This window comes from Balaenoptera musculus, chromosome 9 (assembly GCF_009873245.2).
Source record: "Balaenoptera musculus isolate JJ_BM4_2016_0621 chromosome 9, mBalMus1.pri.v3, whole genome shotgun sequence".
In the NCBI taxonomy this organism is placed as follows: domain Eukaryota; kingdom Metazoa; phylum Chordata; class Mammalia; order Artiodactyla; family Balaenopteridae; genus Balaenoptera; species Balaenoptera musculus.
Genome location: NC_045793.1, coordinates 21,373,085 through 21,387,482, shown reverse-complemented (window position 1 = coordinate 21,387,482; position 14,398 = coordinate 21,373,085). Strand labels below are relative to the sequence as shown.

Genomic DNA, 14,398 nt, shown 5'->3' with positions numbered 1-14,398 from the left:
CCCAGGAGGCCGCGATACCCACCGTTGCTCCTAACCCTCCTCCAACTGCTGCCTGTGAGCTGCCCTGTTCTCTGCCAACAGGTCCCCGAGGGCTACAGTGATTGGCCCAGGGCCTGTCCCCAAAGAGTGGGCTGGAAGTGACCTGCCTGTCCACCCAGCCCTGTGTCACCCCATGCAGAATGCTCCTGTGTCTCTCTTTTCCTTCTCTGCTTTCCTCTGAGACCGCCTCTGCCATCAAAAATCAAGGGTGGCGGGGGCGGGGTTGATTTCTCTGTTGGATCCTTCTCTCCTCCTCCCCCCATTCCAGAAAGGTCATTTAGGAAATGAAACAACAGTAACTCTTCTTCCACGATCCTCTCTGTGGCAGATCAGACCCTGCTATAAAGTGCTCAGTTGCTGGTTTTGGCCTAACCTTTGATTAGGGGTGTGTTATGAAACTGGGTTAAAGTTCTGAATTTGCTACTTACTTGCTGTGTGACCTGGGGCTGGTCACTTGCCCTCTCTGGGCTTTAGAGACTCGCCCACCCCCAGCACAGTCACAGGATCAAGTAAATATTCTCTCAGGTCTTCCTGCCCTAATGGTACGTTGGTTGTTTTCCATAACTATGGTAAGGAAGGCTTGCCCCTGATTATGACCCCAAAATTTTTTTAAGGAAGTCACTTGACAGCAAGCAGCACCCTGGTCCAAACAGCATTTCAACTGGGATCCGACTGACTCCCTGAAAAGAGAGGCTCTTGGGAGGTCAGAGCTGAGCCCTCCTGAACTGTGTGATTCCAGCAGGTCCTGGTAGGCAGAGGGGACCCTCCTGGAACCTACTCTTTGTGGGGTACACCTCCTGTTGCCTCAGTTTCTAAGACTTTAAAATGGTAGAGAAACAAACATTCCCATCACCTTTCTTACTAGGGTATTGAAGTGAAAAATGCAGGCAGGCAGAGTAGACTGAGCTGGCTGAGTTGCTTTGGAAGCAGGGCCCTGGAGACACTGAGAACTGTCCATGAGGGTGGGGAGGCCTCTGGGGGATCCCCAAGTCCAGGGGGCCAGAGTTCAGTGCAAGCCCCCCTCCACTCCTCAGCGGAGAGCAGGGTGCAGGCAGGGAGCTTAGAAGTCACGTCCTCTCCTTGGCAGTCAGAGCCTTGGGCTCCAGGTTTCTAGCCCCAATGTCATGTTTCCACCATGGTTTTGGTGTCTCTAATCTCCTGGAAGCAGATCTGGAGGTACCCAAGCCCATGTACCCTGGAGGTTGACTGATTGGGCAGGACCCCGTGGACCCTTGTCCAGGGCCTGGGGCCTCCAGGGACCAGAAGCAGATTTGACCATCATGCCCTGGGACATCAGGCTCCAGGATGTGAAATTCCCACACAAGGAGCTGTGTGACCTGTGATTTCTTAGATCCTGAGAATTCAACATCAGACCAGCAGACGCCCATGCTGGGAGTCAGCAGTGCCTTTCCTTGTCCCACTAGTGCCGACCAGGGTGCCAGCACTAGGCTCCCCAAGGGGGCACCACAGAGGAGGAGACCTGGTCCTCACCTGCTCAGCTGTTACCTGGGGTACCTTCCTCTATTCAACACAGTCAGCCGAGGCACAGGGCCCATGATGTCCCCACCGCTCTCTTGGGGGAACTCAGAAGCCGCAGACTCTGTCCTCCCTCCTGACACCTCTGAGGCCTGGATCCCTGGGGCAGCTTCTCTGAGGAAACAAGGCTGTTTTTCCCAAGGCCTGAAATCCCTACAAGCCTTCTGCTGAGTCAGATGTGGGACTCACACTTACTCTTCCCGCGGGACTTCCTTATTTGGGGGAGAATCATTTGAGCCAGACTCTTGGGGCTGGTTTGCTTGGTCTCAGGATTCACGAGGAAGCAGGAGGTGTTTAATATCCCTTTTGCTGGCAGGTTTAATGTGGGGTGCTACAGAAATCTACAACACAGCCTGGCCGCCAGTGGAGGGGGGAGATGTGGACATGGGAGGGGTGGGGACACATCTGGGGTTTCAGAGGTTGGGAGGTCAGCCACCAGCTCAGTTCTTGTAATGCTGAGCAACCCTGGGCCAGCATGTGGGCCTCTCTGAGCTCCATTTACCCCTAGATTGCTTTCTGCAGGAAGAGTGGGGTGTTCCCAGGAAGAGCTTTGTCCGGGACTCTTCTGATCCCATATCACATCTCCAAATACAGTCACCGCCTATACGTACCCAGAAGCAATGACAGGGATGAACGGCAGGCAGTGCGGTATAGGAGGAGACCCCAGACCCAGGCCTGACCCTGCCACTCACGAACTGTGTGACCTTGAGCATGTCACTTACCTTCTGGGCAAGGGCGGGTTACCCTGGAAGTCAATGGAGACTCAGGGTCAGCTTCAGGGCCCTGCACTCACCCACATGGCCCTTCCTGAGGCCTGCCTGCATATATCATTTGTATTGATGTATTTCATTCTTAAAGAAGGTCCCCCAAATTATATAACTCTCAGTCCCACAAACCCAATCCTGCCCCTACTTCTGGGCCTCCAGTTTCTCCTCTGTACAGTGAAGGAGAATGTGGGTTTCACATAGCTTGAAAATGTTACAAGTCTTTAAGTCTGTTAGTCTCTGAGCATCTGGGTGCACAGAAATAGCCCAGAAACAGAGAACGAGGGAGAGCAGAGCCGGGGCTGGAAAGGCCACAGGGCCAGCGGGGGAGCTGGCAGGCAGGTGGGGCACTGTTAGGGCACACTGAGTGGTGACCAGGGATCAGCCGAAGGCCGTTGGCAGCAGGGGCTGCTGACCCATTGTGGGTCCAGCATGGACCCAACCTGGATTTCTAAATACTGGGCAGGGTTTGTGTGGATCTACACAGCACAGCCCCGGGGGGCTCCTTCTTGTTCCAAAGCTCCTTTTGCAGGTGCTGGTCTGTCTCAGAAGCCTCGTGTTCTGGGAAACAGCCTCTGTGTGGCTGTACAGGCCGAGGTGCGCCTTTGTGGGCTCAGATGAGGCCCCCAGGTCAGCCCTGGTAGGAAGTCAGGACCCAGGGTTTCCAGAGCTGCCCTCAGGAAGGAGGACGGGCACGCCCTGTAAATACATCTGCCCACAAAGAGCGCTCAGCAGCCCCAAGGCGGGCCCCAGAGCCCCTTGCACCGCAGCCCCTGTTGGGTCACCACGACAGGGCCACACCTACAGGCAGACACTTGGTGGACTTGGCTGGGCTGGCAGGGTTAGAGGAAGCAGTTGTCGGGGGGAGCTGAGCGGTTCTGTGGGTGTTTGGGGCAGTCCTGCCGAGCGGAGCTGATCTGACCCTAGGAGAGCGCCCCGGCGGGTGGGGACACGGGGCGGGCACTCACAGAGGTGTTCTGGCACTGCACGCTGGAGCTGTTGAAGCGCAGGGCGGGCACCCTCTGCTCGCTGCCCTGGATGCTGAGGATGCACTCGTACCCGCGCTGCCCCGACTGCGGCTGGGGGAGGTTCTTGGCCTTGAGAGTGATGGGCTTGATCACCTCCACGGGCACCAGGATCTTGTCCACTCGCAGCAGCTGCGGGCAGTCCTGGGGACAGACAGTGAGGCTCAGGTTGGGCAGCGGGAAGCCGAAGGTGCGGGAGCCCCTGGTGTCACCCAGATGTTCTCAGACTCCACCCTCCCCAGGACTCCCCACGCACGGCCCTCGACACTGCTGCCCACCCCCGACCACCGTGGAGGAGGCAGTGAGACTGAGCAACCCGGGTCCCGGCATCACCACCTCGAGGCCCCTCCTCTCAGAGCTCGTCCCCTGCCTCTTCAGCTTCTTTTTCAATGCGCTCCAGACCCTCTGGTCCAGACTCCTGGTGGTCCCCTCTCAGCACCCTCCTCTCCTAGCAGACTGACCCTGCTGGCTGGGCGTCCTGTCCCACTTTGGGCTGAAGACCCCTTTGCCTCAATTCCAGGCTGCCAAGAGCTGGGACAGAGGTGCCCAAGCGAGCAGCTACACAGTGACACAAAGCCCTGGGCCGAGGCTCTGGAATGTGAGTCTGGAGGGGGTGGGAGGACCTTCCATAAGGCATTTGGGAATGTTCTGAAATGAGCCCCAGAGATCTTTGAAATCCAGAAGCTTCTGACTGAGCTCTGGGGATGGCTGGACCCCAGGAACATGCCCCACAGAGCAGATATACTCTTGAGTCCCCTCCAGCTGTTTACCCCCGAGCCAAGGGGGGCCCCTGAACACATTCGGGCATCGAGGAAATGATCACTGGGCCCCTTTTCGCTGGGGCAATCAGCTCTGTCCAGGGAGGGCTGGGGGGAGAATGGGGTCAAATAAGGAGCACGGTGCTCTGCCCTGCTGGGAGGTGGGAGCTGGTGTGTGGCTGGATTCGCAGGAGCTGCGTGGAAGAGAGCCTTGGCCTGGGCAGGAGTGAGGCCCCGGGCCAGGCAGGTCCCACCAGCCCCAGATTCCTCCCCCTGTGGCACTGTTTGGGGCATGCCCACCAGACAGACGGCTTCTGGGCAGTTCGACGGACAAAAGCATGGCTCACACATCCTTCGTGAGGACGCTGCCCCGTGGGCTCACTGCTGACTCTCAGGGGCCCCCCTCACCTCAGCCCTCTTCCCCAGCAAAGCAAGGCAGAAAGGATGCCAGGGGAAGGGCAGATGGGAGGGGCCCCAGGCAATCAGGCACCCGGCGGCTGTCCCCCCACCCCCGGGTCTGAAAACAAACATGAGCCCCTCGGTCACTGAAAGCTGGAGGGAGAAGAGCTCTAGGGCCGCTGAGCTTCTGACGAGCTGTGGAACCCTGAGCTCATCACGCATCAATCCCCACTTTGAGACTCAGCTGCCTCATCTGTCAGTTGGGTGGCACCCAAGGACCCATTCAGCTCTAACCAGTCCTGAGTCCATGATTTGGGTGGTCTCACCTCTGTTCTTCCTGATTACCCTGTAGCCTTGCTTTAGGGAAGCACCCCAGGCCCATTAAATGAATGCCCTCCTCTCCTCCAGGCTATCCATGCCTTTATCCTTAAGAACGGCTAGAGCAACAGACCCAGCAATTCCACTTCCGAGTTTGCATCCAAAAGAACTGAAAGCAGGGTCTCCAAGAGATACCTGACGCCCATGCTCAGGGCGGCGGTACTCACAACAGCCAAAAGGTGGAAGCAACGGAGGTGCCATCACAGATGAATGGATAAGCAAAATGTGATATATACATGCAATGGAATATGATTCAGCCTTAAACAGGAAGAGAATTTAAACACACGCTAAGTCATGGGTGAATCTTGAAAACATTATGCTGAGTGAAATACGCCAGTCACTATAGGACAAACACCACACGATTCCACTCATATGAGGTACCCAGGGTAGTCACATTCATAGAGACAGAAGGTAGAAGAGTGGTTTCTGGAGCACGAGAGAAGGGGGAATTAGTGTTTAATGGGTGCAGAGTTTCAGCTGGGAAAGATGAATAGAGTTTTGGAGATGGATGGTGGTTATGGCTGTACAACAACGTGAATGTATATACTTATTGCCACTCAACTGTACACGTCAAACTGGCTAAGATAGTACATTTTATGATATGTGTATTTTGACGCAGTTTAAAATAAATAAAACAAAGAAGAGCAGCAGGGAGGCAGGCCAGCAGGAGGGGGAAGGGACAGAGGACACGGCCTGAACCCTGCCTGTGGCCTTGAGGCTCTAGATCGTGTGGGTCTGCAGGGACCTTGAGGTCCCACGTGGAGCGAGAAGCTTATAGTTCCATCCTGTGCCCTTGCCTCTGCTGCCATCTCATCCCCCTGCTCCGGCAAGATGAGAACTCGGGACACGCAGAAGACAAGAGCGATTTTGTGAAAAGGACGAAGCTCGGGCTGGAGCGGGAGGTGTGTGATGTTGGGGACTCAGGAGAGAAGACGGATGACAAGCGGGGAGCTGTGAGCCAGAGGGGCCGGGCCAGTCCTGACCCCGCTCTTCCCTCCACCCGAGGACCTGGCAGCTGCCCCTCTCCTAAAGCACGCACAGCCTGACCTTGCATCCTGCTACGAGCTGCGTCCAGGGTTGCGTTGCGGGTAAGAGCAGAAGCGCTGGGGTCTCTCATCCCCAAGTCCCACGGGAAAATATGGCAGCTCAAGAATGCTACACTGAGGGTGTCTGAATCTGAGAGTCCTCTGAACCAACCCAAGGATCCCTTCTACTTTGCAAAGGAGAATCCAAGCCAGGGAGAGGAAAAATATTGGTTCAGTGTCAACAGATGTGCTGGCAGCTGAAGAATTCCCATGCCAACCCGCCATCTTTCCTCCTCTTAATGAAAGAGGCAAGATCCTACTGGCAGTAGGACCACCTTAGGATGGGATGGTGGGCCAGGATTTCCCAGAGAGGAGCTGGGGGCCAGGGGGCTTCGAAACCCTCCTGTGGTGAGCTGGAACTTCGCCTGGGGGCTGGACCGATTCTGGTCCAGGATGGAAGCTAAGCCTCTCTCTCTTCCCCTGTAAGATTCTCACTGAGGCTTGTTATGAGTTCTCTAGTGAGTCCTGATTGCCAGTGGCCCCATAATGGCCTAGTTTGCATATAAAAAGGTTGGCCACTCTGAGACTAAGTTCATTAATAAAAATTGGAGAGGCCCAGGGCTGGGCTGGGCCCATTTTCCTCTGGTGGTGCTGTTGACTGACCCCAGTGTCCCTCCTAATTGAAATGTAAAATGGCAATTTTCCCCTAGACAACAAGGCATAAAGGGACCATTGCCACCGTGCTGCCCCCTCCTCTCACCCCATCTCTCCAGACCCTGCCCAGCCTCACGCTGAGATCCCAGGTACAAAGCCACCTCTGAGTCTGATGCTCGCAGGAAATTTCAGAGTGACTTCCACGTCTCTCCATGACTCTGAGGCCCTGTTTCCCAGCGCTTCGGCCGCGGTCCTCACCTTTGCGCTTTCTTAACTAGAAAGAACCTGGTTTGGGAATCCCATATGTATAAGTGCAAGTCCATCTTCCTCCTGCTAATTTGAGTCTTGAAAGGACTCTAAACATTGCTCGGCTTCACTACGAACGGGGATTAAAAACTCATCCTCTACAGGGTCATTTGGGGGGAGTCCATGAACTACCATGTATATAACGCGTCTGGCACAGAGGGAGCAAGTGCTCAAAAAACACTTATTCTTTCCTCGTCCTTCCCCCTTGGCTCAGGCGGCACCTGGTCCCTCAGCTACTCCCTTTTCCTACCTCATTTCCCAGAGATCCGTCTCCCCTGCCCCCGCCTCTGTGTGCTTTTCCATGAACACCCATCAATTCTCATGGTCTAGCCTATCCACCCCTTGGAAGCTTCAGAGCCCAACAATTTCAACAGCTCTGAGTGCCCCAACACAACAGGAATGGCTAGGGAGGTCCCAGTTCTGTTCACTGCTCATCTAATGGCAGTCCCCTCTTCTGGAAGGTTCCGCGTGCTCTGAGACAGGACCTTTGCCAGCCAGCCACGTGGCCTTGGGCACGTCCCCAAACCCTCTGAGTCTCCTCATCCATAAAATGAAGAGGCTCGTTTGGATTCCACGAATTTTATGGTCCCAATTCTAATATTAACCCAGTAGATGACCTGGGACACATCCTCATATAACCTTTCTGAGGCTCAGTTTTCCCATCTTTAAAATGGGGGTAAACAATGCCTGCTAAACTAGCTCAAAGCGTGGTATTCAAAATATCGACCACTGCATGCTGGAGGAGGTGGGGGTCTTTGCAGGGTAGGTTGGTCTCCTGAAAGAGCCATTTACCTACCAGGAGGGAAGTATTTTAATAACTGGTATATTATGACCTGGCATAGTCATACAGGTGGGTATTGCTCTGATAGGTAGTACGTGATACTGTTATTCTAGCTAACACAATTAACACGGTGCAAGGGGTACAAGGTTTCAAAGCAGTGCACATCCCACCACCTCCATCACCTTACACATATTTTGCCACGTGCTATCTTGTTTCATAGCACAACACATATGATCACCACCACGTCCATGAGAAAGAAATTAAGCACACCAGTTATCTCAGTTCCCACAGTGACCATGAGCAAAACACTCTCACCATCATCTTACTGACTTTTGTCCCCAGATGATGATCTAGCCCCCTTACAGAATTCCTTAGAAACATACTGCCTTTCTCTTTTCAAGGAAGATATTTCTCTGAACAATCATTTGAAAGGGCCAGCTCTTGGAGGGTAGAAAACACCTGCATTTAGCAAAATTATTTGGAGACAAATGCATACAATAAGAACCAGATTCGCTTGGAGTCTGTTTTGCCCGTGGCTATGTTCTGCAGTCCTGAGAATGGGCTGAGGTTGGGGAGAAGGGTGGCTTGAGGTGCAACAAGATCTTTAAATGTCTTGGCTTTCAGGAAGTGGCTCCAGGGGGCTCCAGGTCCATCGTCTAGCCCTGTGCATATTTTGGTTTCCGCTGAAATGCACACAGAAGTAAAGACAGCACCGCTAATTGCAGGGAGAGTATCAACATATGAGAGCAAAAAAGATGCCTTTCCATCTACCACGTCCAGCATGTCGGTGGCTGCTTTATACAGAGGTTTCATTGCATATTTAAATAATTGAACACGACATAAAGAATGCTGCCCAGCTGGGAGAGGAAAAGCTGCCTTCAGGGCTGGTGCATCCTCGGGAGGGGGTGGTGGGCTGTGGATTTACAGTCCCTAGCGTGTTTACAAGATGAGGACTCTAATTCTCTCAGTTGTTACCGCAAGGTTGGGGGGATGTGAAGCTCTGGGGCGGGGGGAACCGGGTAGGGGCAGCACAGAGGGGCAGCTAAGGAATAAGTAAATTGCAGGTCACCCCTCCCCCCATGTCACCTCAGCCCCCATCAATTCCAAAGACAAGTCAGCCCTAGCCGCAACCAACCCCCAAAATTTACACTCACCTTCTCAGACCCATGGTGCCCAGTACAAAAATGCAATGCACCATATATTTTCTTTGCTGTTCCCCAAGTTTATGCCATTAACGTGATCTACGATGGGCTGGTTTATGGAGAGAGCAAAGTAATAATACAAAAAGGAAATACCCATAATCTTAAGTGGGGGAAGGGCAGATGAGATTGATGGAAAGTGCAGTTGAGTAGAGAAATGGCAACCCAGTAATGGAATACCTGCAGTGGGAGTGGCGCACAGGGGTTTGGCTTTGTTTTCTCAAAGGGGGGTGAAGGGCATGGCAAGGGTGCTTTTGTTCCCTCGGGTTGGATCCCAGAGGACCGTAAGAAGGGGAGCTGAATCGCTGACAAGGTGGGCTGGCCTGATCTCCTTCAAGTCCAGTTGGGGATAAATGCCCTTGGCCTGCCCCGTCTCTGGGCATGGGGCTTATTTCAGCAGCTGTCCCGGGGCCCGGACTTTCCCTGCTTTGCCAGCGCTTGAGTCCCAGGGAGGACTGACCTTGGGATCAGCAGATTTCCCGATACCCGTCCTGGCCACAGATTGAACTCAGCGGTATCGGGGTGGTAGGGGATTTGGGGAGAAACTTTCAAGCACAGCTTTGGAAATCAAATAGAATTCATTTTTCCTCTTCTGATCTTACAATTGTTCTCTGGAGTAAACACTCTGGTTGAACTTCAAGAAGAGAGGGGCTGCAGGAACTTCCTCTTTGAGTCTGTATTTAATGTGCCAGATGTGCCTCGGCTTCCTCGCAAGGCCCATCCAGCCTGGAGCCCAGAGAATGCAGCTTCAGCCGCAGCTCACTTTGCTTTTCAGTTTAGATGAGAAGTAACAGCAAAATAATCCATCGAGGATAAATTCTTGTCAGTGGATTTGCTTTTCCATGGGAGTTTGCCTTCGTTCCCCAGGGATCACTGTTATTAAGTGTGTGGGCCTGATGGGGGGGCTCAGGTCACCCAGCAGAGGAGCCTGGGGATTCCAAAGCCACTTAGAGACCAGTGGTCCCTCCCGCCTGGTGGAGGTGAGAGCGTGGGCCTGTTCACGGCTGCCCCGGTGAAAGGCCATTCCAGTGGGAAGCAAGGAGTCTCGGCTGATACTGGGAGAACAGGACTGAAGACTCTGTGGTCCCACTTCAGCTTTCCCTCGCCTTTCTCTCCCTCTTCTCTTTGGTACCCAGCATCTGGCAGCTGATCTAAGGACCCAGGGTTGTTATCACAATGCCATCATTAGTTGAAACAAAATCATTCCTTGTAACTGGAATATAGTGACTATAAACAACATATGTTATTGGGCGTTCTATTTCTAATAATTGTAATTACTCGAGAATACTTGCCATTAATATAATAACAACAATGATTGACCAGTTCTCTGTTCCAGACCAATAACTTCACCTGAATGCACTCTTTGTTCGGGGAAAAAAAAGAGGTAATTCAACATGCCTGGTGATAGTCAACAAGGCCAGTGTTGAAACTGGAAGACGCCCGGACGAAAGCCTTCCTAGGGATACAGGATGTTGCTGGGGAGTTGAAGAGCCACCTGGCAGCCTCCCTCTTGGCTAACAAGAGACCTCTGTCTGCATCCCCACGCTCAAAGGTTGAAAGCAAATGAAAACCTAGGGACCTCCAGAAGAATCGCTGGGCCTGGGTCTCCCCTTCATTCCCAGGGTGAGTCTGGGTCTGGAAGTCCAGGGGAGCTCCAGGCCTGAGGCTGTGTGAGCCCCCCTATTGGGCAGAACTGGGAGACCTAGGCCACACTTGGACACTCACCCAGTAAGACCACTTCTTGGGCGTGGATTTCTCTTTGGTGCTCTCCAGATTATTTCCACTGACAATTACAGAACTTTAGCAATCATGTGGACCAATGGTCCCATTTTACACGTCTCTAAATACAGATCTACAGATCTCTTGCACACCTTTAAACCTCCCACGATGCCCCGCGTATGGGAAATGTTCAAGAAGTGGGTAATGTAGGATGAGAGGTGACCTGTAACAATGCTACAGAGTATCATGCCATGAATAAGCTCTTCCCCTGGCATGGAGAGGGGACACTTGTGCCTGGGGCTTCTACAAAATCACCTTTCAGATGTGTAATTTTCTTTGTTACCCCTTATTCCTGTTACCAGCTCATCCCAGAAACAAAAATATAGAAAACAAAACAATGACATTAAAACAAGATCATTATATTTCTGTTAGCAGCCGGGGCTTTTTTCTTAAGCTCTGAGGACAATGACCTTCTTCCGCTGACCTGCAATGGCTGGAATCAGCCAACAGTCCACAAATATTTATTTACTTCTTTTCCCCTTATCTCCAGGAAGACGCTGCTACAAAAACCATCATGAGGTGGTCGACTTCAGCCTCTCCTCTGTGTTATATTCAAAGTGGTCCATTATTGAGCTGGGTAGAATGCAGCCTCCAATTGTGGACGAGGAGCACAGCCTTAAAACTTCCTTCTCTTAGAATAAATAAGCATCCAAGAAAAAGAGAAGCCAAAGTTAATTCCATTCAGTGAAGTGATAAGGGAGGCATGGCAATTCCAAGATACCTGGGAGCCTGTCACTGTGATGGCTTGCCAGGCTCATGGTAAAAGGGCCCATGTAAAATAGAAAGAGCTGGGGGGACCACAGCAGTGGGTTTGTCCTTCTTCACATCCCTCCATCCGTCACATTCCTCCAGGCTTCTTCCTCTTCTGGGGACCCCGGCACCATACCCTCTGGGGTTCTGTGAATCCCCAGTGACCTCTGCCACCACCAGGTACACATGGGTGCTGTGCCTGGCTTGTAGTCTGGGCACTTGAAGACATTATTCTTTTATGGAGATCCCTGAATTACACTGGGAAACGTGGTGGGCTATTGTTTTATTCTTTTCTAGGTTTTTTTCCTCTTTCTGAGCAGCAGATACCAGCTGATATTACATATTTAAAAGAAAGAAAGTTGGGACAAGAGGGGCAAACAAGACAGAAAAAGCAGAAATTGGAAAACCTCCTTCAAGGTAATTAAACGATTAGGGGCCTTTGAAATCCACCAGAGAGCTCAGTTGTCTCTGTTTTCATTTTATTCTCGGGCCTCTCCACACATGAAATCCCTGCCAGATACACCAGCCTGGAAAGCTGGAGAGAGCCTGGAAATCTCTTTGTCTCCACTGCCATCAAGTTACTTGTAGGTTTCTGAACAACATAAGAAGAGGTGCTTCCTGGGCTCTTAGCCCCTGGTTGGGTGGGTCAACCAGCCCTTCTTCTGCTTCTGACCCCGCACCCCTAGACAAAGGCCCAGGATTGAGGAGAATGGATAGCCTTTTTTTAAATTTCTTTTTTAAAAAATATTTTATTTATTTATTTGTTTGGCTGCGCCAGGTCTTAGTTGGGGCACGCGGGCTCTTTTAGTTGCGCATGTGGGCTCTTAGTTGCGGCATGCATGCAGGATCTAGCTCCCCAACCAGGGATTGAACCCAGGCCCCCTGTAGTGGGGCCGCGAAGTCTTAACTGCTGGACCACCAGGGAAGTCCTGAGAATGTACAGCCTTTTATCAGGGTCTTCATGCCAAGATGTGCCCCTTGGCTGTCAGACCCCTGTCTGCCTTATTAGCTTTAGCTCCACTTTGTCTCAGTTAAAAAAAAAGAAGCAGAGAATTGACACATAAAAATTAGATTCACATTCCTACTTAAAGCCAAGACATAACCCCTTTTCTCCCTTTCCCTATGAAGGGATAATCTAGGTCTGGGTCTCTTTTTCGGATTACAAATTCAGAGCAGCCGTTCCCAGCCACAGACAGACTCCATCGTAGAGGCAGAGGGCCTGTGTCTAGAGACTTCCACAGCCTCTTCTTGTTCTGGTCTGAAACCTACAAGTGACTTGATGGGAGCAGAAAGAAAGAGGTTTTCAGGCTCTCTCCAGCTTTCCAGGCTGGTGTATCTAGCAGGGATTTCCTGTGTGGAGAGGCCCAAGAATAAAAGGAAAGCAGAGACAACTGAGCTATCTGGTGGATTTCAAAGGCTCCTAATCATTTAATTACCTTGAATGAGGTTTTCAAATTTCTGCTTTTTCTGTCTTTTTTGCTCCTCTTGTTCCCCCCCACCCAATTGGGAGCATTCTGTCCTCTTGACAACCTCACCATTCCTTGCCTTTCCCTCTACAAAGGATTGCTCTGCCCCTTCTCTACCCCGAGAACTCCTGCTCAGCCGCCAGAGCTTGGGAAAGTGGGATCCGGGGCTGGAAATGTCTCATCGCCAGACACACTTCAGTCATTTTTCCTGGGTGAGGAGAGCTCAACGCAGCAGATGCTGGTGGTGAGGTGTCCTTCGCTCCTCCCTTTCAGAGACAAGACAGCTTCCCTCCTGCCATTAAGGCTTTGGCCTGAGTTAGGGCTCCTAGTGGGGTGGGAGTCTGGGGGCGGGCCTCTCTGTTCTCACCACGCCCCGTCCAGTCCCCCAAACAGCCCTTATGCTTTCTGCAACCGGACAGTTCCCTGCTCTCACAGCTATGGCTTTGCCACACGGTCATGGCACCTGTGTGGCTGTGTGAAGGGGGCTGGAAGGTACACCCAAGACTTGGGGGTAGGAGAGATGTTGGAGCCTGAGTCCAGCGTTGGCCGAGAGAGTGCCCTGTCCTTGCATTCAGTGGGGTCTAACCAACACGATATAGATATAGATACAGATACAGATATAGGTATATCACCTCTCTATCTTCCTGTTCTCAGCAACAGCATTCTAAACCACTCTTCAGAACTACTGGCCCAATGGTTGGAGTCACACAAGCACCATAATGTTTGAACAACAGCAGACTTTTCCAAAATGTGTTTACACCCATTATCCTTGAGGTCTTTGCCCACAAACTTACAGTCTCCGAGAGGAAACAACATAGGCGTAGAGTATTTCTATTACGGTGATGAAGAGTTTTCAAGGATAAGAGTAAAGATCAGGAGGGAACAGAAACAGTGTCTTAGCCACGGAGCCTGACTCTGTGTCAGTGATTTGCAGACTGGACTGTGCAGCAGAATCGCACAGTGCCGACCGCAGCCCCGAGGGGTCATCCAGCTGGTGGAGAGGATGGAGCGGGAGATTTTGCGTCTCTGACAAGGCCCCAGGCGATGAGGACGCTGATGCTGCTGGTTTGGGGACCACACGTTGAAAACCACCCTCAGGTTAGTGACCACCTCATCCATCCATAAGAATGGTTAGTGACCATTCTTATCCTTCTCTCCCTTTTACTCGACTGGACTTCTTTGATCTCAGTTCTGCTCTGCGGACAGTGCTCTGAGGGACCACTGAGCAGTCTGTACAGTCCTGCTGTGTACTTACAATTATTTCTAGGACACACACACACACACACACACACCTCTCTGGGATTGTTCTGGAACTCACCTGGTGTGTAGAGGGTCCTGCTGGATGGAGTGACCTGGAATGCACCTCTGTCTGGTAACTGAACCCCCAAGACTGACCCAGAGCTCAGAGCTTTGCTTGCTTACTGCTTTCGTGAAGTGGTCCCTTAGGAGTTGGGGTTGGGGAGCAAGGGGGTGGTCCTGCGGGATTTGCCTTTGTTTTCTCTTCTTAAGGGAAGACGTACCCGCGTGTCCCACGCTCAC

The 14,398-nt window shown here is 52.1% G+C and overlaps 1 protein-coding gene across 1 annotated transcript in view; it reads right to left on the bottom strand.

Moving 5' to 3' along the window:
- PLXNA4 (plexin A4) overlaps positions 1–14,398 on the bottom strand; it is a 447,305-nt gene that overhangs the window by 79,452 nt on the left and 353,455 nt on the right. Inside the window, exon 10 of the mRNA XM_036863673.1 lies at positions 3,308–3,508. Coding sequence (XP_036719568.1) covers positions 3,308–3,508 — 201 coding nt within the window. The remainder of the gene's footprint in view (positions 1–3,307; positions 3,509–14,398) is intronic.